The 24,842-nt window shown below is 43.9% G+C and overlaps 1 protein-coding gene across 5 annotated transcripts in view; it reads left to right on the top strand.

Annotated features, from left to right (window-relative positions):
• Positions 1–24,842, top strand: part of LOC138763370 (monoglyceride lipase-like) — a 103,569-nt gene that overhangs the window by 57,526 nt on the left and 21,201 nt on the right. For 2 of the 5 annotated variants that reach the window (XM_069937397.1, XM_069937393.1), the window contains exons 1-2: positions 15,677–16,032; positions 20,541–20,647. In XM_069937397.1, coding sequence (XP_069793498.1) covers positions 15,881–16,032; positions 20,541–20,647 — 259 coding nt within the window. In that variant the 5' untranslated portion in view covers positions 15,677–15,880. Of the gene's footprint in view, positions 1–11,729; positions 11,798–15,672; positions 16,033–20,540; positions 20,648–24,842 lie in introns of those variants that run through there. The other 3 variants (XM_069937398.1, XM_069937396.1, XM_069937395.1) reach the window with 3 other exon arrangements.

Genomic DNA, 24,842 nt, shown 5'->3' with positions numbered 1-24,842 from the left:
CGTGAGGAGGTAATGAGCCTCCTTGGACATCAACGTGGATGTGTTTAAATCTGTGAACCACTGGGTTGAAGTTCTGGATGGGGGCTCGCGTTTGCTGCTGGACCTTAGAGGTCTGGGACCTGGTACAGTTCCTGGCCAGTTCCACCATCTCCTTCTTCAGCCCGTACCACACAAACCACTCCACGACCATCCACACGGTTGTCTTTACTGCTGGGTGAGCGAGGTCATGGATCAGACTGAAGACCTTTGCCCTCCAGTGCGGTGGGACCACCGGGCGTGGCGTGCCTGTTGAGACGTTGCAGAGCAATGTGTCCAGGCTGCTGGGCACCCGGACATCCTTGAGTTTGAGGCCCGAGATGGCAGTCCACAAGACCCGCATCTCCGCATCATTCCTCTGTGCCTGAGCCAGTTGCTCGTAATCCAGGCCGGGCACGAGAGTGTTGATGGCTGGATGGGAGAGCGCATCCTCCACTAAATTGTCCTTGCTGGACCTGTGTCGGATGTCGGTCATGAACTCAGACACGTATGAGAGGTGGCACTGCTGTCTGGCGGACTACGGATCCTTGGCCATCACCAGTGCTTGAGTGAAGGACTTGTGATCCGTGAAGGCTGTGAATGGCCTGCCCTCGAGGAAGTAGCAGAAATGGTGGATAGCCAAATACAGCACCAGGAGATCCTGGTTGAAGACGCTGTATTTGAGCTCCAGTAGGCACAGCTGCTTGCTGCAAAAGGCCAGCGGGCGCCATTGTCCATCAAGCCACTGTTCCACTGCCATAGCTGAGGCGTCCACAGAGAGCACCGTGTGCGCCTCCGGCTGTGGGTGCACAAGCAGCGTGGCACTGGCTAGAGCCTCCTTTGACGTGATGAAAGCCCTGTCCGCCTCCTCTGACCACTATAAAGTCTTTTCTTTGGTGGCCATGAGCGCGAACAATGGGTGCATGGTGCACGCGGCTCTGGGGATGAAACGATGGTAAAAGTTCACCATCCCCATGAACTCTTGGAGGCCTTTCAGGGTGGAAGGTTTGGGGAATAGTTGAACAGCCGTTACCTTCTCCGGCGCCGGTGTGGCCCCAGCCGCTGCAATGGTGTGCCCCAGGAACTGGAGAGACTTTTTGCTGAAGTGGCATTTGGCAGCGTTGACCATGATGCCGAAGCCCGCCAGCCGGACAAAGAATGTCCGGAGGTGAGCTTTGTGTTTGTCACAGTTGCGACTGACAATGAGAATATCGTCCATGTAAATGAACACAAAGTCCAGGTCTTTTCCAACCGCGTCCATGAGGCGGTGGAGCATTTGGGCCACATACTTTAGACCGAAGGGCATATGCAGGAACTTGAAGAGGCCAAAAGGGGTGATAATGGCCGCCTTACCCATGTCGTCTGGATGCACCGGGATCTGATGATATCCCCACAGGATGTCCATTTTGGAGAACACCATGCGCCGTGGAGGTTGGCAGAGAAGTCCTTTATGTGGGGCACTGGGCACCTGTCGGGGGTGGTTACATCGTTCAACAGACGGTTGTCCCTATTCGGTCTCCAGCCCTCTGATGATTTCGGGACCATATGGAGCTGTCTGAGCGCCGGACAATTCCCAGTTCCTGGAGCCTGGAGAACTCCTCCTTTGCCTGTTGGAGCTTCTCGGGCGGCAGCCATCTGGGTGTAGCGTTCAGCAGGGGGCTCTGTGTGGCGATGTGGTGGAAGCCTGATGGAGACACCGTTAACCTCTGCTGAATCCATGGTGTTTTGAGTCCAGAAAAATGTCTAGGCTCGTCGGGATCACCACTGTGGTGGTGTGAGCACTGGAAGAAACACAGCCACCACGTTGAGGGTCATTAATGACAATTTTTATTCAAATTCAGAGCGCCCCTATAAGGGCAGCATGAGCTCAGTCACCTGCTGCATTGTGATGTCATAATCACGGCCCAGGGTGGGGGCTGGAAGGGATGCTGGAGTCAGAGAGAAACCTCTGATGATGCCATTTCCCCATGGCTGTCCTGCCACATGGCAATACAAACGGGGCCGGTTCGCCATGAGGATGTGTGCCGCCTCAAAATGATGATAAACTCTCATATACAAATATAGAGTGAAATCAAATGAGATAAAAGCAAAAATGGTGTGAAATTACTTTATTTTTCTCATTATTCTCCTTGGAGAGTTGCCTGGTTTTGCTGAGTCTCAAGGGTTTAATAAATTGAAAACAACAATATAATTGTAATGACAGAAGAAACAATAGATCCACTCTGAAACATCTCCCCTGGCATCCAAGGCCACGACAATTGTTACTTGGTAATAGGAGATAATTAGAGGCCTGTTAACATATACAACATAAGATACAAGGGCAGTTTCTTCCTCCCCCACCATCCCTGCCAACCCTTCCCACCCCCTCACCCCATGGAACAGACCTTGTTAGTAAAATGATGCTGACCTTGCCCTGCTTCGACTTATCGTTTTCCCTGTAACATGAGAACTTAGAACTGGAACAGGTCCTTCAGCCCATATGTATATGCTGAACATGATGCCCAAATTAAACTAAATCTCTGCTGCTTGCACTTGATAGATGTCCCTCTATCACCTTCATATTTATGTGTCTGTCCAGAAGCCTACAAGTGCTTCCATCAATACTCCTGGCAGCCCAGTCTTGACATCTACTACTCTCTGAAAAATATTTGCCGTACTAATCTCCCTTAAACATCTCCCCTTCACCATAAACACATGTCTCTAGTGTGTTTGTCCTGGGGGAAAAGATTCTGACTGTCCACTCTGTCGACATCTCATGATTTTATAAATCTCTATTGATCTCCCTTCAGCCTCCAATGCTCCAGAGAAAGCAATTCAAGTTTCCCCATAACTCGTACTCTCTCATTCAAGTTCAAATTTATTGTTAGAGTACATACATGACATCACATACAAGCAAGGTGCAATTTCTACTTATCAGTAGTGCAAACTGTACTCAAGAAAAAAATAGAGAGAAAAGACATGTGAACAAATGGACTGTGCAAATACAGAAAAAAGTTCAGTAATGAATAACATGCAAAGTAAGAGTCTTTAAATGAGTCTCTGATTGAGTTGGTTTAGGAATCTAACGGTTGAGATGAGGCAACTGTTCCTGAATCTAGTGATACAAGTCCTGTGGTACCTATACTTCCTTCCCGATGGCTAAACTAAACAACATCCTTGTAAACATCCTCTATCCTCTCCAAAGCTCCCATTCTTACTGTATTGGATGACCAGGGTTGGACATAATATCCAAGTGTAGTTTGACCATAGGTAAATAATGTTGCAGCTGCATAAAACTATCTACTTGCATGTATACTTTTAATGAGCTGTGGATCTGGATCAAAAAAACATCAAAGTTTTTAGGAGTCCTGCCCTTAACGGTATACAGTCCCCTCCACTTTCATCTCCCAAAGTACAACATCTCACATTTGTCCAAATTAACCCCATCTGTCATTTCTCTCCCCATATCTGCAACTGATCTACACCCTGCTGTATTCTTTGATAACCCTCTACTCTGTCCAGAACACTGCCAACTCATTCACCTACATTTTCATCTGTCACATTTATCTTCACAAAAACGGGTCTCAACATTTATCCCTGCAGAAAACCACTGGTAAAAAGCCCACAGCCAGACTAACTGCCTTCTGCCACTACCCTTTTATATGGATCACCCAATTCTGAATCAAAATTATCAGCATACCATGTGGGACTTTGTCAAACATCTTACTGTCTATGTACACACCATTCACTGCCCTGTCCTCATCAACTATCCGTGATACCTTCTCAAAAAATTCAATCAAACTGTTAAGGCATGACCTGCCCCTCACATGGACAGGTTGACTGTCCCTAGTCTGACCATGACTTTACAAATGTGCATAAATCTTATCCCTAACTTTATAGCATTGTACAGGCTCTTCGGCCCTCAATGTTGGGCTGACCTATATATCCCAACAAAAATTAAGCTAATCCCTCATACCTCATAACCCTCGATTTTTCTTTCACCAATGTGCTTGTCTAAGGCTTAAATGCCCCTAATGTTTCAGCCTCCACCACCATCCCTGGCATCCACAACACTGTGTAAAAAAATGTATCCCTGATGTCTTCCCTAAACTTCTCTTCCTTCACTTTGTAGAGAAGTCCAGTGATGTTTGCTACTCCTCCCCTGGAAAAAAAGGCACTGGCTGTCTACTTTATCTATGTCTCTCAGAATCTTTTAGACCTCTATTAGCACTTCTCTCTGCTCCAAAGAGAAAAGTCTCAGCTTTGCAAACTTTGCTTCATAAGATTTATTTTCCAATCCAAACAACATCTTGAAAAATCTCCTCTGCACCCTCTCCATAGCTTCTACATCCTTCCTAAAATGAGGTGACCAGAAGTGAACACAATATTCTAAGTGTGGTCTCACCAGAGATTTGTGGAGTTGCAACATGATCTCTTGACTTTTGAACTCAATCCCCTTATTAATGAAGCCCAACATCCCTTAATCCTTCTTAACTATCCTATCAACCTGCCCGGCAATCTTGAGACATATATGGATTTGGACCCTAAGTTCCCTCCACACTGTTAATATCTGACCATTAACCCTGTACTCAGCCTTCTGGTTTGACCTTCCAAAATGCATCACCTCACACTTATCTGGATTGAACTCCATCTGCCACTTTTCCGCCCAGGTCTGCATCCTGTCTATATCTTTTTTGTAACCTATGACAACCTTCAGCACCATCCACAAACAGCCAAACTTTGTTTCATCTGCAAACTTATTGACCCATCCTTCCACTTCATCTAGATCATTTATAAAAATTACAAAGAGCAGGGGACCCAGAACCGTTCCCTGTAGAACTCCACTAGTCACTGGCGTCCAGGCAGAATACTTTCTGTCCACTACTACTCTCTGCTTTCTACATGCAAGGCAATTTTTAATCCACACAGCCAAGGTTCCTTGGAGACTTTCTGAATGAGTTTCTCTGGGGACCTTGTTAAATGCCTTAGTAAAATCTATGTCGACTAAATCTACCACCCTGCCTTCATCATTTTTTTTTGTTACCTCCTCAAAAAAGTCAATTAGGCCTGTGAGGCCATGCTGACTATCCTTGAGTAGATTGTGCTTCACCAAATGCTCATAAATCCTATCTTTAAGAATCCTCTTCAATAGCTTGCACACCACTGACATAAGATTCAACAGTCTATAATTCCTAGGATTTTTCTTATCATCTTTTTTAAACAAGGGTACACATTTACCATTCTCCAATCCTCCAGCACATCCTCGGGGCCAAGGAGGACTCAAAGACCGTAGCCAATGCTCCAGCTATCTCTTTCCTCCCTTCCCACAGAAATCTGCGGTATATCACGTCTGGCCCCAGGAAATTATCAATCTTAATCTCAAGTCCGCTTCCATAATCTCAACATCATCCATCACAGAAGCCTGTACTATTCTGACCTCACCTTGATCAAGTTCCTTTTCTCTGGTGAATACTGAAGCAAAGTATTAATTTGGGACCTCTCCAAGCTCCTCTGCCTCCAGGCATCTGTTGCCTCCTTTATCTTTAGGTGGCCCCAGCTTCATTCTCGCCATCCTTCACATATGCATAGAATACCATGGGGTACTCCTTAATCCTATTTTCCAAGGCTTTCTCGTGCCTCCTTCAAGCTCTCCAAAGTCCTTTTTTAAGTTACTTCCTGGCTATCATATAATTCTCATGAGCTCTTCTTGTTTCCTGCTCCCTAAATCTCATGTATGCTTCCTTCTCCCTCTTAACTAGCAGCCTCAGCTGGCGTGTCAACCACGGTTCCCTTTGCCTACCATCTATTCCTGTTTCAGTGGGACAAACCTATCCTGAACCCAGAGCATATGGTCCCTAAGCATCCTCCACATTACTTCTGTTCTTTCTCCTGGAAACATCTGTTCCCAATTTACTCTCCCCAGTTCATGCCTCATCCCATCATAATTCACCCTTCTCATTTCCATTTTGTTTGCTTTTATCCTTTTCTATAGTTATGCTAAAACTCAGGGTGTTGTGGCCACTATCACTGAAATGCATCCCCAACGAGAGGTCCGCCACCTGACCAGGGTCAATACCCAGTACTAGATCCAGTATGGTCCCTCATCTAGTTGGCGGTTCCACATATTGTGTCAGGAATCCTTCTTAGACACACCTGACAAATTCTGCCCTATCTATCCCTCTTGCAGTCAGGAGGTGCCAGTCAACATTCAGGAAGTTGAAGTCTCCCATGACAACAACCCTGTACTTTTTGCACCATTCCAAAATCTCCCTACTTACTCAACCTTACTTGTTCCTCAGTTTCCTGAGGCCTATTTGGGGGCCTAAAGACTACTAGTATAGTGATTGCTCCTTTCCTATTTCTGACTTCCACCCACACCAATTCAGTGGACACTCCCTCTACAGCATCCTTTTCTATAGCCTTGATACTATCCCTGACCAGTAAAACTACTCCACCACCTCCCCCCTCCCCCACCCTGACCTCCCATCCTATTCCTTTTAAAACACCTAACCCTGGTATCTGCATCAGCCAATCCTGCCCTTCCACCAGTCTCAGTAACAGCCATCGTAATTCCATGAACTGATCCATGCGCTAAGTTCATCTCCTTCCTGTATTCCTAATACTTGCATTGAAAGAGACATATTTCAAACCTTATAACTCACTATATTTATGCTTCCCCCACCCCCACCCCCCCACCCCCCCACCCCCCCCCCCACCGCCGTCTATCACTTCCCTCTCATTCTGGTTCAGATCCCCCTGCCAAACTCGTTTAAACTCTCCCCAACAGTTCTAGTCAACCTGCCTGCCAGGATATTGGTCCCTCTCCAGTTCAGGTGCAGCCCATCCTTTTGTACAGGTCAGCCTTTCCCCAAAACAGATCCCAATGATCCATAAATTTAAACCCCCTTCCCCCTGCACCAACTTTTCAGCCACACATTCATCTGCCACAACTTCCTATTCCTATCCTCACTGGCTCATGGCACAGGCAGCAATCCCAAGATTAACACCTTAGAGGTCCTTTTCAGTGGTTTCCCTTCCACTGATGTGAGGCTTACTGGGCTATATTTTTCTGGATTATGTCTTCTTCTTGAACCAAGGTACAATATTAACTACCCTTTGTGATAGTACAGATTCTATCACCAATATGTATATGTACAGATGGTAGTGTAGGATGACTGTGATTGGCTGAGAGCTTAGCCACACCTACTGGCAGGTCTTAAAGGATTGCTCCTAGCCAGACCAGGTCATTCTGGACTGGTCGACCTACATATGATATGCTCCACTCTTTTAGTTAATAAAAGCCTTGGTTTGGATCAACAAGCCTTTGGTTCTTTCGACGCATTCTACACCCTTCATTCTGCTGGAACCTCTCCTGTCACTGGTGAGGATGCAAAGATCTTCAGCAAAGCCCCAGCAATCTCTTTGTTTGAATCTTTCAATAACTGGGGACATATCCCATCAGGCCCAGGAGAGTTGTCCACCTTTTAATGCTCCTTAAAAGACGCAATACCATCACTTTCTTAATCTTAAAGCTTAGCCCTTTTATTTTCCACTGTTGTATTCAAGAATAGGTTGACCTGCCTGGATAGTACATCAAAGAGCTTAATTTTTGTGCGACAATGAGAAATTAAATTCAAAAACTCAACTCATCTCTACATAACAGTGAAATATGAGAGACTGGACATGAGATCCACTTTGAATTCGATAAGATGTGGGGCCCATTCATGGATTATTGTCACAACTTGAAGATTTAAGGTGTACAGATGCTCCAGAGATTGTGTCTGGTATCTGAAAGTCATTATTCAATTCATATCTATATAATTTATATGTTAACCTTGTTTAGAGGGAGGGGTTATATTATTAGGGTGTTTCCTATTTCCTTTTTTTTATTGGTAGAGTTAAACTAGGTAAAGATGGGTTTAACTCTAGATCATTAATATTGATCATATCACAGAATAAGAAGAATTATATAATCCTTTTTTATAAGGGAATCTTAATTATATCTTATCTATTTTCAACATTAATTTTGAGGATATTATGAGGACTGGATTAACTGTCAACTCAATATAATCATAGAATTCGATGTTTTGAATTGGATTAATTAAGTAAATAATTATGGTTATACTTTGGATTTACAATTTTCATGTGATATGCATATGATATGATTTGATTTATGTTATTAATTAGAAAACCATGTATAAAGGGTTTATTCTATTAAACTCAATAAAAATCTTTTAAAAAGAAAGGACAAGAGACCCTTTTGGGAAAACTGTCAGTAATAATCAATTCCATGCTCCTGTGTATCTGGTGGGCTCAGTACCAGTAAATCGGGTGCTAAACATCTGGTGTTGAAAAACATTTCTGGTCTCAGGACCCAAATGACACAGGGCCAGTCTCATCAACTCTCCCCCCCACTGACCCTGTTTGGGTACACAGTGTGATAGGCTGAAAAACCAACTGTATCATCACAAGGCCTGGTCTTTGTGGAAAGTTCCCAGGCACTTCATAGTTCTCATAAATTAGCCAAGATCAGAACAAACCCAGAGGCTTCACTGGCATGGAATGGGGAAAATCACTGGACCATCACTGCACAAGAAGAGATCATTTGTCCCTTCAAGCCCTTCAGCTCTGAAGAGAAACCTTTCCAGTGGATTTTAAATGTTTTCCTTCTTCATTTTTTTATCCAAATCCCTCCTGAATGCGGCAAACAAATCTGCTTCCTTTGTCTGTTACTGTTACCCAACTGCTCTATGGAAATTACTGTTGGATCCTACAGTGTGTTCCAGATCATAATTACTTGCTGAATACAACCACCCCTCTCCGTTCTGATGTATGTTCCTGGCTCAAATTCACTGCTATCTTTTGCCCAAAGCAATTCTTGAGAATAGTTTTTGTTTGACCATATACCACATTATTAACTATTTTAACCATCTGTTGATCCCAATATGAAACCCTTCATTCTTTTAAAATGAAAAGCAGATTTTATGAGAGACCAAACTACAAGCATATATGGTTATTGACATGATCCACATGCCTAAATAACTTAGCATTAAAAATAGACTCCAGACATCAACACCAGCTCTGGCAACATTCACTGCATTAAAAATAAGAGTTTATTGACAGGCAATTTCCAAAGTACCTCACATAGTAAAGAACAGCAATTCGAAGATTTAATTATTACTTACCTCCGATAGATATAAACTCATTAAAATTTTGCTGAGAACATCAGGAATATTATCAAAACCAATTTAGAACATAGTCCAAGTGGTGTGAGGCTTCAGGAAGAGAAAGAGAGAACTTGTTTAGAACTTTGCAATACTTGTATCTAAAATCTATATATTTATATTTACATCCTTCCATAAGAAATAGAAAATATATTTAAATCCTGACCTTTCTCTGAGGTTGTAGTATCATGCAATTTCGGATCCTTCCTAATAGTGTTATGGCACAGACTGATTGGCCCATACCTCTGCTGACTTCATTACCCCAACCCCCTTGCTCATGGTTTATACTGCAGTCAATCATATGATTGGCCTACAGCATTGTGGGAGAAATAGTTTGCTCTGAGGTTTGATATATCAAATGTTAGTAATTTTATACATTAAGAATGGTTAAAATAAAATCAGCAAAATGTTCATGTTTCCTTCTAAACTGAATCTTGGAATAACCTCGAAAAAGGTGATTACAATTACAAGATTTAAAAGACAGCACCATACATGGATAGGGAAGCTCTAGAGCACACATGTCAAACTCTGGTTTGGCCCGCGATATAATTATATTTGGCCCGCAAGATCATTTCAAAAATGTATTAGAGGTGGCCCACTGGCCGCCACGCCAGTATAGCGCATGCACAGCTAATACTATAAATCCCAGAATGCATTGGCGTCAGCCCGCTAATCGCCCCCACCTCCTGTTTACGTTGCAGGGTCTCACCGTGGACTCTGTTTTAGGGGCCTGGCCGGTGTCAGGGGAAGCCAAGGCCGCTTCCCAGCGCCCGGAACCGGAGGCCTCGGGCCTGACCTCGCCAGGACCGTTGCCCACTCCCCCTCCCTGCCGCAGGCCGACCCGCCACTCACGGTGACGGGGCCGCTGATCCGCCGAGATGCCGCCCTGCAGTGAGAGCCAATGCCTCTGCACTGTCGTGTCCCCCCGCCCGCCCCCCCCACCGCAGCGCGGCCTGGCCGGTGTCAGGGGAAGCCAAGGCCGCTTCCCAGCGCCCGGAACCGGAGGCCTTGGGCCTGACCTCGCCAGGACCGTTGCCCACTCACCCTCCCTGCCGCAGGCCGACCCGCGACCCAAGGTGACGAGGCCGCTGATCTGCCGAGATGCTGTCCTGCAGCGAGAGCCGATGCCCCCGCACTGTCGTGTCTCCCCACCCGCCCCCCCCACCACAGCGCGGCCTGGCCGGTGTCAGGGGAAGCCAAGGCCGCTTCCCAGCACCCAGAACCAGAGGCCTCGGGCCTGACCTCACCAGGACCGTTGCCCACTCCCCCTCCCTGCCGCAGGCCGACTCGTGACTCACGGTGACAGGGCCGCTGATCCGACGAGATGCCGCCCTGCAGCGAGAGCCGATGCCCCCGCACTGTCGTTTCCAACCCGATCGCCCGAAAACCCCGCCCTCCCGCACACAGGCCTGAGTAAGGATTATGAACTTTAATCTCAGGATAAAACGATCTTCCAATAGTTTCATGTCACAGAGATAAATATATTCCTGGTTAAATATGGTCCTGCACCTGGGTGCAAGCTCATTAGGCATAAAACTTGAAAAGTGTGTCAATCAAAGAATATCTGTACCAATGGAAAAAGGGCATGGCAAATAATCCTGCTAGAGTTCATGCCCACAATCAGTCACCCATTTGATTGTTTCAGGAATCATGTTATTCTCCCACATTCTCAATAGCCCTCAGATTTTACTATTCGACAGCTCACTAGCAACATTTGACAAATCTCTATAGAGAAATATTATTTATTGAATATTTTATTTCTCATTTGTTAATGCTTCTGGAAAGAGTTTATCCAAAACTATTATTAAACATTTATTTTAATAAGAAAAAGTTTAACATTACATATGTTGAAAGAAGAGAAAACATGCAGATGTTGTTGAAAATTTTCAATAAACATTTAGTTCGGCCCTCGACTTAGTCCAAGTTTTTAATTTTGGCCCTCCGTGAATTTGAGTTTGACACCCCTGCTCTAGAGGGATATGGGCTTGTGAGAAACAGAAGTACCTTCACAGAATTTGCTCGAGACAAAAATTGAGAACAAAGAACATTTATTATACAACAATGCAAAGTTGGGTGCTTCCCCTTACCCTGGGAATACACACACATACTGGGGCTCAGCCAACTTTTATACAGTTCATTTCAGTGTAGAGGTACCCTCCCCCCTAACATTCTTTTGCCTCCTGGATAAGTTTGGCATTAGGCAATCCTGTCTGCCTACGTGCTGTTTCTGTGAACTTGGAGGACCAGGGGGTATCCTGTCGGTGTCCCATCATGTCATTGTCCTTATTCACACCTTCCTGACTCTCAGGGCTTACTAACTTCTTACATACAGAACTTGCTAATTCTGTCTAAAAGGCAAGAAGACCATTATCTTATTCAGACTAACTTTACTTCCTACATTCTATTATCTATCCTTATCCTATTCATACTGGCTTTATTCATTACACATATATCCATACTAGTTTTCTTCATCTTTCATATTTTCATATTAGTTTTACTCATCTCTCACAGGCTGAACGCAGTCAAATGCATGGATGAGTTTGACAAAAGGGCTGAAAATCTCTGACTCTTCAACTTTGGTAAGTGACTGAAGTAAAAATTAAAATTATAACCTGTCACGCAGATAAAGATGAAATGAAGTATAAGAAATTAGTGAATGCAGCTCAGAAACTTCCCACCCTTCTATGGACTCTGTCTGTATCTCCTGTTTCCTAGGAATGGCAGCTAGCACACTAAAAGATCCATCACAGTCCCGGATGCACTCTCTTCTCCCTCTTCCCATTGGGAAGAAGGCCTAAGAGTATTACAAATGGTTTCTTCCCTGCAGACATCAGGCTCAAAAGAATGCTACCTTGCTGCCCTTTCTTGATGCTAATTGATCTTCATTTAATTGCAATTTTATGCTCCTTACTTGACTGTGTGAAACTAGAGGTTACTGCTTATCCATTTGAAGAGAACCTTTCCCACTGCACTAGAAATTTTGTGAAAATTAAACACACTCTGTATTTTTGGATATGAAAATTTCAATGTTAATAGATATATTGAAAAAAAGAGAAAATTAAGCAAACTTAAATGCCAAATCACCAGTTTCTGTGTTGTATTTACTCTGTTTTCTTACATGCCTTGGGCAGGGCATCATTTCAAAATTTGGAGATAACATGAAGTTTGCAATTGTAAATGGTGAGGGGAATAGTGTTGGATTTTAGGAATGAATGGTCAGACTTGTAGATAACAAGACCAATAGCAGATGAAATTAAATTCAAAGAGGGACAAAGAAAGTCAATTTAATGTAAAGAGTGTTACTCTAAAACGAGTGTTAGATTAGGAAGTGTATATTACAGCTTGGTGTGGAACTGGTCTGCTCAAGACTGCGAGAAACTGCAGAGTTCTAAATGCTGTTCAGGCCATCACCCCATCAGGGAATACACAGGAGATTTTGGATCGAATCTGAAGCAAAAAAAACAAGCTGTAGGAGGAACATCAGTGGGAGAAAAAGAATGTCGAAGTTTCAGGCCAGAACCTTTCTTCAAGTCCCATTCATACTCTCTTCTCACCCACTCCATTCAGGCAGAAGTTACATGAGTTTGAAAACCTACACCTTCAGACTCAACGATGTACGACACCTTTAACAACCTAGGGCAGTGGTTCTCAACCTTTTTTTTACTCACGTCCCACTTTAAGTAATTCCTATGCCACAAGTGCTCAGTGATTAATAAGGGATTGGTTAAGGTGGGATGTGAGTGGGAAGGAAAGGTTGACAATCACTGCTCTAGACCCAATTGTTACTGAAATATTTTGCTTGAGAAAAAATGTCATTGGCCCATTTCCTTTGGAGTTATGAAATCATGAACATAATGAGTCAATCAGGGACAATTAAAACAGTGGTTTTCAAACTTTTTCTTTCCACCCATATACCACCCGAAACAATCGCTTACTAATCACAGAGCACCATTGGCAGAGGAAATACTAAAAGTCGTATGTGAGTGGAAAGCAAAAGGTTGAGAATTACTGACCTAGAGTAGAAGGCTGAGGGATAATCTTATTGAAGAATATAGAATCAAGAGGGGTATAGATAAGGTGGATGGTTACAGACTTTTGTTGTTTCTAAGAGAGACTAGAATTAAAGAGCGCAGTTTAAGGTGATAAGAGAAATATTTTAAAAGAACCAGGGAAGCAACGTTTTCATACTTAGGGTGATGGGTATGTGGAACAAGCTGCCAGAGGAATTGGTAGAGGCAGATACAAGGCCATATTCAAGGATATTTGGACAGATACATGGATAGAAAAGGTTTAAAGGATAGTGGACCAAAAGCAGGCAAATGGGACTAACTCACGTAGGCAACTTGGTCGGCATAGAATGAAACATGAAACTCTTCAGATGCTATGGTTATAGTAAAACACAGAAATACTGGAGGAACTCAGCAGGTATCGCAGGATCATTAGGAGGTAAAGATGTATTACTGACCTCAAGGTATGAGTAAAAAGCAGACAGGCATCTATATTAAAAGTCTGGTGAAAAGGAAAGAATGGCAGGATGAGTACAGGCCAACAGACAAAAGATGCTAATTGAATATGATAAAAGGAGAGGACAGAGAGGGAAAAGATGAGAATTGATTAGGGGAGGGGGTGTTTTTGTCTGTGAAAGGAGACAAGGGGAATAGGGGAAAGAGAAAGAGAGTGAGCGCTAGAGAAAAGGAGACATAGGGAAAGATAGGGTTGGGGGGGGCTAACGGAAACTAGATAAACTGGAGAAATCAATGTTAATGCCATCCGGCCAGATAGAAGATAAGGTGTTGTTCCTCTAATTTGCGAATGGTTTCAGTCTGGCAGTGCATGAGACCATGGACTGACATGACAGCAAAGGAATGGGGCGGGGAATTGAAATGGATGGCCACTGGATGATCCCTGCTCTTTCAACGGACTGAGCTGAAGTGATCTCGCAGTCTGCATCCAGTCACATTGACAAGTTAGGCCAAAAGGCCTATTTCCATGCTGTATAATTATGTCTATGACAATTTGTTTCCTGCTGTTACGGATTCTTGAATAAACCATTATTGTATGACAATGCACCATTTATCTGTACTTTTTCTCTTTAATATTGCTCCCTACACTTAATGGTATTGGATTTATTGTCATACACATTGTATGAGGTACATATGCACGAAATTCTTGCTGCATAATAGGTACTTGGTTAAAAAAAATCCTGTAATCTTCTATGTTCCGGGTTAAACACTATAGTTTGTATGCTGTTTTCTAGGTTAAGCCTTTCAGTCGCTTCATTCAATCAAATCTGAACTGCATGTTTTTTTTACCAAAAATAGACTTTATTCTCAATAAATTATTTACAAGGGAAAAATCATTCAGAGTCTGATCTTACCCCTTACTTTCATATCCATATATATTTTTTAAATTTAGACAGCATGGTAACAGGCCATTTCAACCCAATTAACTTACACTTCAGGTAAATTTTAAACAGTGGGAGGAAACCGGAACCCCTGGGAAAACCCATGCAGACATGGGGAGAATGTACAAACTCCTGACAGACAGCATGGGATTTAAACCGCAGTCCCCATTGCTGTCACTGTAAAGGCATTGCATTCACCGCTATGCCAACCGTGCTGCCCAAACGTACATCCCTGTCGCTGCATTTTTACATTCGATTCTATTTGCGCCATTACCACCACTGTGGCACCTTGTCACTTCTTCCGCCCTCTGTTAGTTGAGGGACTTTCCTTTGGTCTCAAGCCCCTCAATGCCCAGTAATGGGAGGACTCTAGACTGGGTCTTTCCCCACAGGGCCCTCGCGTTGGCTGCCCCAAGACTCAGCGTGTCCCTCAGGGCGTACACCTGCAGTCTGGAATGTGCCCAGTTGACAGCATTCCCTCTTCAACATCTCCATGTGCTGAAAAGCGGACAGGTTTCGGGCAGACCAAATTGGGTCTTTCACCAAGCTGATGGTCTACCAGCAGTTTTGGATGTCTGACTCTGTGTGCTTCCCCTGAGAATGAACTTGGGAATGAACCCCGTGTCAAGGATCTTTGCCTCTTTTTCCACACACTCTTAGCAAATCCGCATTCAGCAAAGAGGTGGGCAACTGTCTCCACTCCACCTCAGTCATCTCGGGGACAACGTGCTTGGAATCTGAACTGTATTCCTTCCAAGGACAGTAATGGGTATCTTTTCGGGAATGAAGTGTACGGTTAAAAGAAAGAACCACATAGTGATTAACACTCACATGCCAGTAAATACACAAAATTACTGGAGAAATTTTGTGTATTTACGACAATCGCTGTGAGCCAAAACTGCTGGAGGAACAGCAGACTTTCCTGCTTCCTTTTACAGAAGGGCACTAAATGCTGGTCTCGCCCAGACACAAAAAAAAGAACGTTGGTGCAGAATATCGAGCAGTTATGTCATTGTTTCATCCTCCCTTACGGTTATGTAGAGAAGCTGCGCTTTCTATCCATTTCAAACCCCTCTTGGGCGGCGTGTGGGGACATGTGTGGAGGATGTTGTCCCTGCCACACTGGGTCTAACTCCTAGAGGAGATGTTATCGCTGCTGCAGCCTGCAGAGCGTGTTTATCCTTCATTGCTCCGAGGAATTAAAAAAAAAACCCGTCGGCAGACCTGTAATCCTTCTGTATGACTAGTCTTTAATGAGATGTGTCCAGAGAGATGCTGCTGTTGCGCCAAGCGCCCGGTGAAAAATCGCGTGAGTCCCCAAGGTTTGTCTTACAAAGATCTCCCGCACATTGTCAACCAGGATGGGAATTACCTGTCCTGCAGATATTGGGAACCTGCAACACCCTCCAGGTGAGTGTTACCCGAGAGGTGAACGGAACGCTCGCCGTGCAGCTGATATAGGGGGAAGTGTCATTTTGGTCGGAGTTTTGTCCGACTCCAGAACCCCGAGTTTCGAGCAGATTTGGAAGGATTTAAGAAGTGTTAGACCGGTGATAGAGGAGCACTCTTCTCAGGTTAAGTTCCTGGTAGCCTGAACTGGCTTCACTACTCTCAGTGATTCCTTGTGGTCTTGGGTGATGCACCCTGTCAGGATGGTCTCAATGTAAATGTGGAGGACCCAAGAACAGGTGAATCCATGAGCAAATATTTAGCAGAATTAGGTAAACTGTCATGCCACTGTGAATTGGTCCATTCTTAGATAATGCATTAAGAGACCGGTTAATAATGGGCTTAGCCAACTGCAGTGCCAGACAAAAGTTACCAAGTCAAAAAGCCTAACTCTTCAGTCTCCATATGAGACTCTTGGGTTTCGAGATGGCTGATAATAATGTGGCCATCAGCCAAGACAATCCGCTAGCTGTGGGCAAATTTTCCCGCCAATACTGCTTCTTCTTTGGCTTGGCTTCGCGGACGAAGATTTATGGAGGGGGTAAATGTCCACGTCAGCTGCAGGCTCGTTTGTGGCTGACAAGTCCGATGCGGGACAGGCAGACACGGTTGCAGCGGTTGCAGGGGAAAATTGGTTGGTTGGGGTCGGGTGTTGGGTTTTTCCTCCTTTGCCTTTTGTCAGTGAGGTGGGCTCTGCGGTCTTCTTCAAAGGAGGTTGCTGCCCGCCAAACTGTGAGGTGCCAAGATGCACGGTTTGAGGCGATATCAGCCCACTGGCGGTGGTCAATGTGGCAGGCATCAAGAGATTTCTTTAGGCAGTCCTCGTACCTTTTCTTTGGTGCACCTCTGTCACGGTGGCCAGTGGAGAGCTCGCCATATAACATGATCTTGGGAAGGCAATGGTCCTCCATTCTGGAGACGTGACCCACCCAGCGCAGCTGGATCTTCAGCAACGTGGACTCGATGCTGTCGACCTCTGCCATCTCGTTAGGGATGAAAGCGCTCCAATGAATGTTGAGGATGGAGCGGAGACAACGCTGGTGGAAGCGTTCTAGGAGCCGTAGGTGATGCCGGTAGAAGACCCATGATTCGGAGCCGAACATACTGCTTACGCTGTGGAAAAAACAACCATACGCCTGACAATCTAAGTGCCATCTGTGACAAAGAAGGGCACATCAAATCCAATTGTCCAAGAAACAAATGTAAAAAAGATTAAAAGAAAAGAAAGAACAGAGATACGAAAAATGCCCCACCAAAGTAAGAATGGTGGAAGAGAAGGACGAAAGCCCCAGCACTGAAACAAATGGCTCGGAAGAAGATAAGATGGGGAAAATCATGTATATTCATAGATTTAATGATAGAAAATCAGAATACTATGTCAAGATGAACAACGAGCTTCTTTGAATGGAGCTGACACGAGCAGCAGTTTTGCTAATACCATTACATTTAAAACAATGACTCCTGCCTCATTAAACAGGCCAACACAGTGATAAAAACAGTCACAGAGAAAGAAATATGTGGCAATCAAAGCTCATTTGGAGTAATTCATCTATAGTAGAATGCCATATGGAATATCAGTAGCCCCGGCCATATTTCAAGCCGGCATGGACAAATTATTACATGCCTACTAGAACTGTTATTGTTTTGGGTTTTAATGTAGGGTTCTCACCCAAAGCATCGATAATATTTTTTCCCAACTAATGCTGTTGCACATGCTGAATTTCTCCAACAGATTGTATTTTAGCACATGAACAGTTAATCTCTGGTTATTTACAGGAAGGTTTCTGTGTCTCTTGTCATGCAGACAGCCACTATGCATTTGCTGACCAATGATGTCCCATTTTCCATTTATTTCATTCTCTAATTTCTGCTCTCAGTCCACAATAGATCCACATTGGCGTTTGCCATTTTCCCCCTTTTTACAAGTCTGTTTCTGTTTCACTGGGTTCCTCTCTGACTTTATCTTCTTCTTGTCATCAGTAACTTGCTGAGTTCTGACATTTTTTCCAATCTTCAGGCATACTGCTCTTTTTGGCAAGATTATTAACCTTTCATTTGAACGAAGTGGATTAGTGAGGCCAGATGGAGGGGTAATGGAGCAGAGTGCATGTCAGCCATGATCTAATTGAAGGGTGGAGCAGGCTCAATGGGCCAGATAGCCAAATCCTGCTCCTATTTCTTATGTTTTGCTCTTATGTTCTAACACTAGCTTTAACTTTCCCCATAAGCCAAGGCAGGACCAGTTTACCTGCTGGAGTTTTGTCTTTGAATGGGAAATACATCTCAGAGAGTGGAAATTGCATCAGCCTTCAACTAGATTCAAGGACAATTTGTTTCCTGAATGATCACTGTGACAGTAAAATTACACCGTCTTTCCTCTGTACCAACTGATCTCTCTCTGTAACTCTGCATTTTCTATAGTATCCTGCTTGCTGGTCTACTTGCAAAATAAACTTGAACTTGAACTTAAACCTCCCGTTTATGTTCATCCTAAATTGAACCTAATTTATTCTCTCCACATTCCCATCAACTGCATCCAGATTTTACTACTCACCTATGCACGAGAGCAATGGTTCCCAAACTTTTTTGGGCTCCCACCCCCTTGGCTCACAGGCCACATCCCGAGTGCCCCCCCTCGCATACAACTGTGCTGAGTGCGGTTGGTGGGGGGGTGGGGTGGCAGTGGCGGCACTGAGCGGTGGGGGGCGGGGGGAGACACCAATGCAACATGGCAGCCACCAAGATCAGGTCTTGTGAGGATGCCTTGTCACCATTTATTTTGCTTACTACTCCAACACTGAGTCTGGCCACGGCAACTGACTGCCCTTCCGGAGACTGTGATGCCAGAAAATTACCGCTTCATTAAGCTTTGCAGCAGAGTGAAGAATAATAAGGCTGAAGATTCAGACCACCCTTTTCCCTCACCGCCCGCTGTCCACCCCCTTTTTCTTCACCACCCCCTTGGATCTTTCCATGCCTATGGGTTGGGGGGAAGCACCCACTTTTGGAATCACTACACTAGAGTCAATTTACAGTGGTAGTTCACCCACCAACAATGTAAACTATGCCCTACCTCTTTAAAAGCTAGCCATTACTGGTTTACCATCATCCTTTCAATACAGCCAAGTCAAAGGTAAGGATCTCAGGACATTATTAGTACAGGATTAGGTTTACCTGGGAGTATTAAAACAGGAGATGAAGCAAAAAGGTTAACAATTTAATAAACACAATTCAGGGACAGGTGTATGAACAGGAAAGATTCAGAAGGATATGGGCCAAATGCTGGCAAATGGAACTAGCCCAGAAAGTCAACTTGGTCAGCATGAACGAGATGAGCCGGAGGAACTATTCTGTACTGTATGACTCTATGACTGTTACCAAGGCAATTAAGACATGACCATGGACTTGAGAGGTTAACCTGCCCTGCTATTCAATGTGACCATGGCTCATCTACCCCAGGACCAAACTCCTCTTCTTTGCTGGCCTTCAATTCCTCAATCTTTCACCACCTGCTGTAGAGGGTAGTCACAACCCTCTTCCAAAAAAGGAATCTCCACATACACACCTCCATTTATAATCACTAACCCCTTATTTCCCTTTGTTGGAGATGCTCCCACTGGTGGCACACCTGCAGACTGTCTGCACCATCGTAACAAACAATTTTTATTGCTTTATAGTAACTAAATATTTATTAATCTTTTCTTGCACTGTGGTAACTGTAAATATTTATCTTTCTTTTGTACTTATGATCTCTTTTTAAATTTAATATAAGCTCTACTGTTGAGGGTTCTTATGAACCTGCAGCTTAGTAAGAATTTCGGTGCACGTGTACATTGTACAATGAATATGATAATAAACTCATTAACATCTCTATCCCCTCTCAGGATCACTTATGTCTCAACAAGGTCACATCCTTATTCTTCCAAACTCCAAAGAATACAGAGACACACTGACACAAGGACAGCTTTCACATGCCAGGAATTAGCCTGGTGAAGGAAATAAGGAAGGCAAAATGGGAGCAGAATTAGAACTGTAGAACTGGAAGGACTCAGAGCCAAGTTTGACAATTTCAATGAAGGTCATGGACGTTCTGTTGTCCAGGAGACAATGTAGGTCAGAGAGCACAGGGTGAACTGGGTTTGAGACACACCTGAAACTGCAGATGCTGGAATATGGAGCAAGAAAAAACCAAACTGCTGGAGGAACTCAGCGGTTCGACCAGCATCAGTGGGAGAAAAGAATGGTCACCACTTCGGGTTGGAACTCTTCATTAAGACCATTCTTTTTCTCCCACCTGACCCACTGAGTTCTTCCAGCAGATTATTTTTTCCACCAGATTTTGCAATGGTTGAGTGGAACAGTGGGTGAGATAGAGGAGTGGCAACACAAGGAATGTAAATCGAACAAGAGGACTTTAGTCTGCTTTGATGTTCCACCTGGTCAATCCTTCTCTCATCTATTTCTCCCAGGGCTATGATGATGATAATACATGGCGCAGGGGAGCACAGTGGCTGTTATACGAAACTTACCTCAGTATTAACTGACCTATCCTTGTTTGTATTTGCGCATGATCACAGTAAGTATAACCCTGCCCTGTTAAATCAAAGGTTCTTTTTAGTGACATGTAATAATACATTAAAAATGTCACATACATGATATACTTCAACTTTTGTCCACCATAAGGGAAACAGAGTCGCCATGAGCATTGCCCGGTGTCTCTAACAGTAGGAGAAAGAGAAGCAAAAGAGAGTCTGTTCAGGGACTGAGTGTCTATGGATTCACCTCCAGCACTCTCATAGCCTCAGCAGCCACACAGCCTTCAGTTCAAACCATCGGCAAACCAAGCTCCAGATCCATGCCACTAAATCAATGCACTCAACACAGTAGTTAGCCAGCAAAAACTGCTTATTCAAACTTGCCTCCCTTTTTAAGTCACTTCTGGCCCGGACACCCGGGACCAGAAGTGACATCATTACATCCCTGCGACGCACACGAAGAGTGCGGGACTTAAAGTGGAGACGATGGGAGCCCTGCGCCATCTTGTGGGTGAGTACCTAACTTCTCTGTGCGCTGTGATCTGGCCCGCAGTGTTGGGTGGCCATTCAGCCTGCTGCACCAGCGGTGATCAAGCCTGTGGCATTGCGCAGCCATTCTTCCAGTTGCACGGGCGATGGTTTGGCCTGCTCTGTTATGTAGCCACTCAGCCCGCTACACCATCCTTAAATCTGGGGGTTCATGTTTTCAAGTACAGGTATCTTTTGTCCAATGGAAAAGGGAGAGAGGATGTGTGAATGAGGTAGGATGAGTCCTTCTATACTTCAGCATCTTTCCTGAGGCAACAGAAAGCATAGGTGAAGCCGATGGTTAACTCATATGATGGCCTGAGCTGTGTTCACAACTCTCTGCTCTGTGTCTGAGGAAGAAAAGAGCAGAGGGTGACATGACAGACTGAGATCAGAAACTATGGGATGAGGTTTGAGAGGAGCATAAATGCCATCATGGACTAGTTGGGCCAAATGTCCAGTTTATCTGCTGTATATGCCATGTAATTCTCATTCACACAACTCTATGTGATGATGGCTGACCTTCAGCCTATACTCATGGAAACAAGCTTATCATCCCAGTCAACAATTAAACACTGATTCATACTGTTATGAGCCCAGAGGACCCCAAAGCCCAACTGGACGAATGGCTGCGCAACGCCACAGGCTTGATCACCGCTGGTGCAGCAGGCTGAATGGCCACCCAACACTGCGGGCCAAATCACAGCGCACAGAGAAGTTCGGTGAATAGATATTCACCAAGACAAGTTGTTACTTAAACAAATGTTGTTTTTAATTATCTTTAAACATGAAAATAGAATCAAACTTTCTTATTACTATTGATTTACTTAACTTAACTTAACCCCCTTCTAATTTTAAGCGCACGTGTATGTAATGTGTGTATAAGTTCAGAAAGGTTCTTTGGTTCACAGTCCAATATCACTTCTCATTCCTCCAAGTTCACTGGTTGCAGGCAATTCTTATACTATGCACAGAATTTAACATTTATAAAGTTCACCAGGCTTTGGTGCTTGAAAGATGAATGGTTACCGCTCAGGAAGGTTCTTGTCGGTTTTCAGAGAGAGATTTGTTGTTCCAGGGCATCCACAACTGATTCCTTTTTAATCAGTCATTCCAGTGTCTTGCTGATGAAACTTGCCCCCTTCTGGGTTCTCCAGATGATAACCTCTTTCTTTCAGATCAGCACAGAGTGCCTTTTTGTTTCTCTTATTCCAAGTGAAACATTAGACAGCAAGTCCTCTCCTCTTGCATGACCATAATGGCTTTGACCAGGCTGAACAAAGCACTTACAAACCCTTCTTCCAAATGGGGTTTTCTACAAGCTTATCAGTTTGTCCTGTTCCAATTCCCGCTGCTGTTACTGACTGTATCACTGTAGAAATGATCTCACTCTCTCTTTTTCTCTCTCTCTCTCTTTCTCTCTCTCTCTCTCTCTCTCTCTCTCACTCACTGAAAGCCTGTTTGACTCTCTTTGCTTGCAAAACCACATGACCCTCTTAGAACAATTCCAGACAATCTGCGGCTCCAACAAGATCTTTCATCTGTTGCCTTTTGTAAACAACAATCCATTAATGAAGTCTCTTGCAAAATCTGTGGAGCTGATATGTCTAGCATTAGCAGACTCCAGTATTTCAAATAAGATCAGTTTTAAAGTGTTTTTATGTAACCTACTCTAACAAACCTTTCCCAATTTATCTCCCAAAAACATATCTATATACTCTGTCACAAAGCAAGCCTTACACTGATCCTATTTTATTCTTCCTACATTTCCATGATCTACCCAGATTCCACTCAACCTGACTACAGAGCAATGGTTCTCAAACTTTTTCATTCCACTCACATACCACTTTAAGTATTCCCTATGCCATAGTGCTGTGATTAGTAAGGGATTGCTTAAAGTGGTATGTGGGTGGAAAGAAAAAGTTTGAAAACCACTGTTTTAATCATACCTAATTGACTCGTTATGTGCACAGTTTCATAACTCCAAAGGAAATGGGCCAATGACAATTTTTCTCAAGCAAAATATTTCAGTAACAATTGGGTCTAGAGCAGTGATTCTCAACCTTCCCTTCCCACTCATATCCCACCTTAAGCAATCCCTTACTAATCACAGAGCACTTGTGGCATAGGGAATACTTAAAGTGGTATGTGAGTGGAAAGAAAAAGGTTGAGAACCACTGCTATAGAGGCTCATTAACCCATCAATCTTCAAGACTGAATGATGTAAGAGGAAGACAGATAAATTGGGGGAAGTCTCTCATGATCACAGGGCAAATGTGCAAACTCCTTGCACTGACAGCAGGATTGAGGCCAAATCCCTGGCACAGTGAGGCAGCAGCTCTGCCTACTGTGCCATGGTGTCACACTTGATGCCTCAGCGGTTTGTACTGCTGATACATAAATGTTGGCCAAGATTCTGGGGGTATAATCCAACTAGTCAATGTTTACACATTCTCCCTCTGACTGTGTGGCTTTCTCTCAGACACTCTGCATTCCTCACACGTCCCAGATAGTTCATCGCTCACTATAATTTACTCTCAGTGGTAGAATCAGGGGAAATCAATGGGAATATGAGAAGAATCAAATAGAATGAGCATAGGATTGTCGTAAATGAGTTTCTGAAAGCCGGTCTGTTTCCATGTTACAAGTTATAGAGCTGTAGAGCATGGAAACAGACCCTTTGGCACTAAACATACAAGCTGGCTATTTTGGGTACTAGAGATGTTTCCATTATTCTGAATTTGGCCCATATCTCTCTCAACCTTATCTAACAATGTACTTGTCGAAATATCTTTTAAATATAATTGTACCTGTCTCTACCACTTCTTCATGCAGCTCTTTCCACACACCCAGCTCCCCTTTAAATCTTTCCACTTTCACCTTAAACCTATGTCCTCCAATTTTAGACTTCCACACAAGTGCTATAAAGACACTGTGAAGGAAGTCCTACACTACTGTGGCATTCAGCCAAGAGAACTGGAAGCTTTGGCTGCTGACAGACCTGTTGGCGAGCCCTGTGCTATGAAACCCACACCAGTTTTGAAGACAGGTGATGTCAAAAAATGATGGAAAACTGAAAAGTGTCACAAAGCAGCAGCCACAGTTATTACAAAAGTGGACTTCCAGTGCCCCCATTGTGCTAGACTTTGCACTTCCAGACTGGGACTGCAAAGTCACCTTCATGTCCACAGATGAACTGTACAATAATGTGTCTTCTTCAAATTGAAGGACGACCAATATATATTAGACTTCCCTACCTAGGACAAAGATTGTGACCATTCAACCTATCCATTTTAGAGAACACTATAAGGACACCCCTAAGCCTCTATCACTCAAGAGAAAAGAAAATGCCTCAGTCTATCCAATCTCTCTTTATAACAAGGTCTCCAGCTCCAATAGTATCCTTGTGAATATTGTCTGCAGTTTTTCCATGTTAATGACAAGCTTCCCTGCAGTTGGGCCACCAGACTACAACAGTACTTGAAGTACTACCATCTTGTTCAGTTGTAACAGGACAGCCCCACTATTATGACATGACTCCATATTTTTAAATTTAAATTTAGACATACAGCATGGTAACAGGCCATTTCGGTCCACGAGTCCATGCTGCCTAACCCCGGTAAATTTTGAATGGTAGGAGGAAATCATAACCCCTGGGGAAAACCCACGCAGACACAGGGAGAACATGCAAACTCCTTACAGACAGTG

The sequence above is a fragment of the Narcine bancroftii genome, chromosome 5 (assembly GCF_036971445.1).
Source record: "Narcine bancroftii isolate sNarBan1 chromosome 5, sNarBan1.hap1, whole genome shotgun sequence".
Taxonomy (NCBI): Eukaryota; Metazoa; Chordata; class Chondrichthyes; order Torpediniformes; family Narcinidae; genus Narcine; species Narcine bancroftii.
This window is presented reverse-complemented; position numbering and strand designations above follow the sequence as displayed.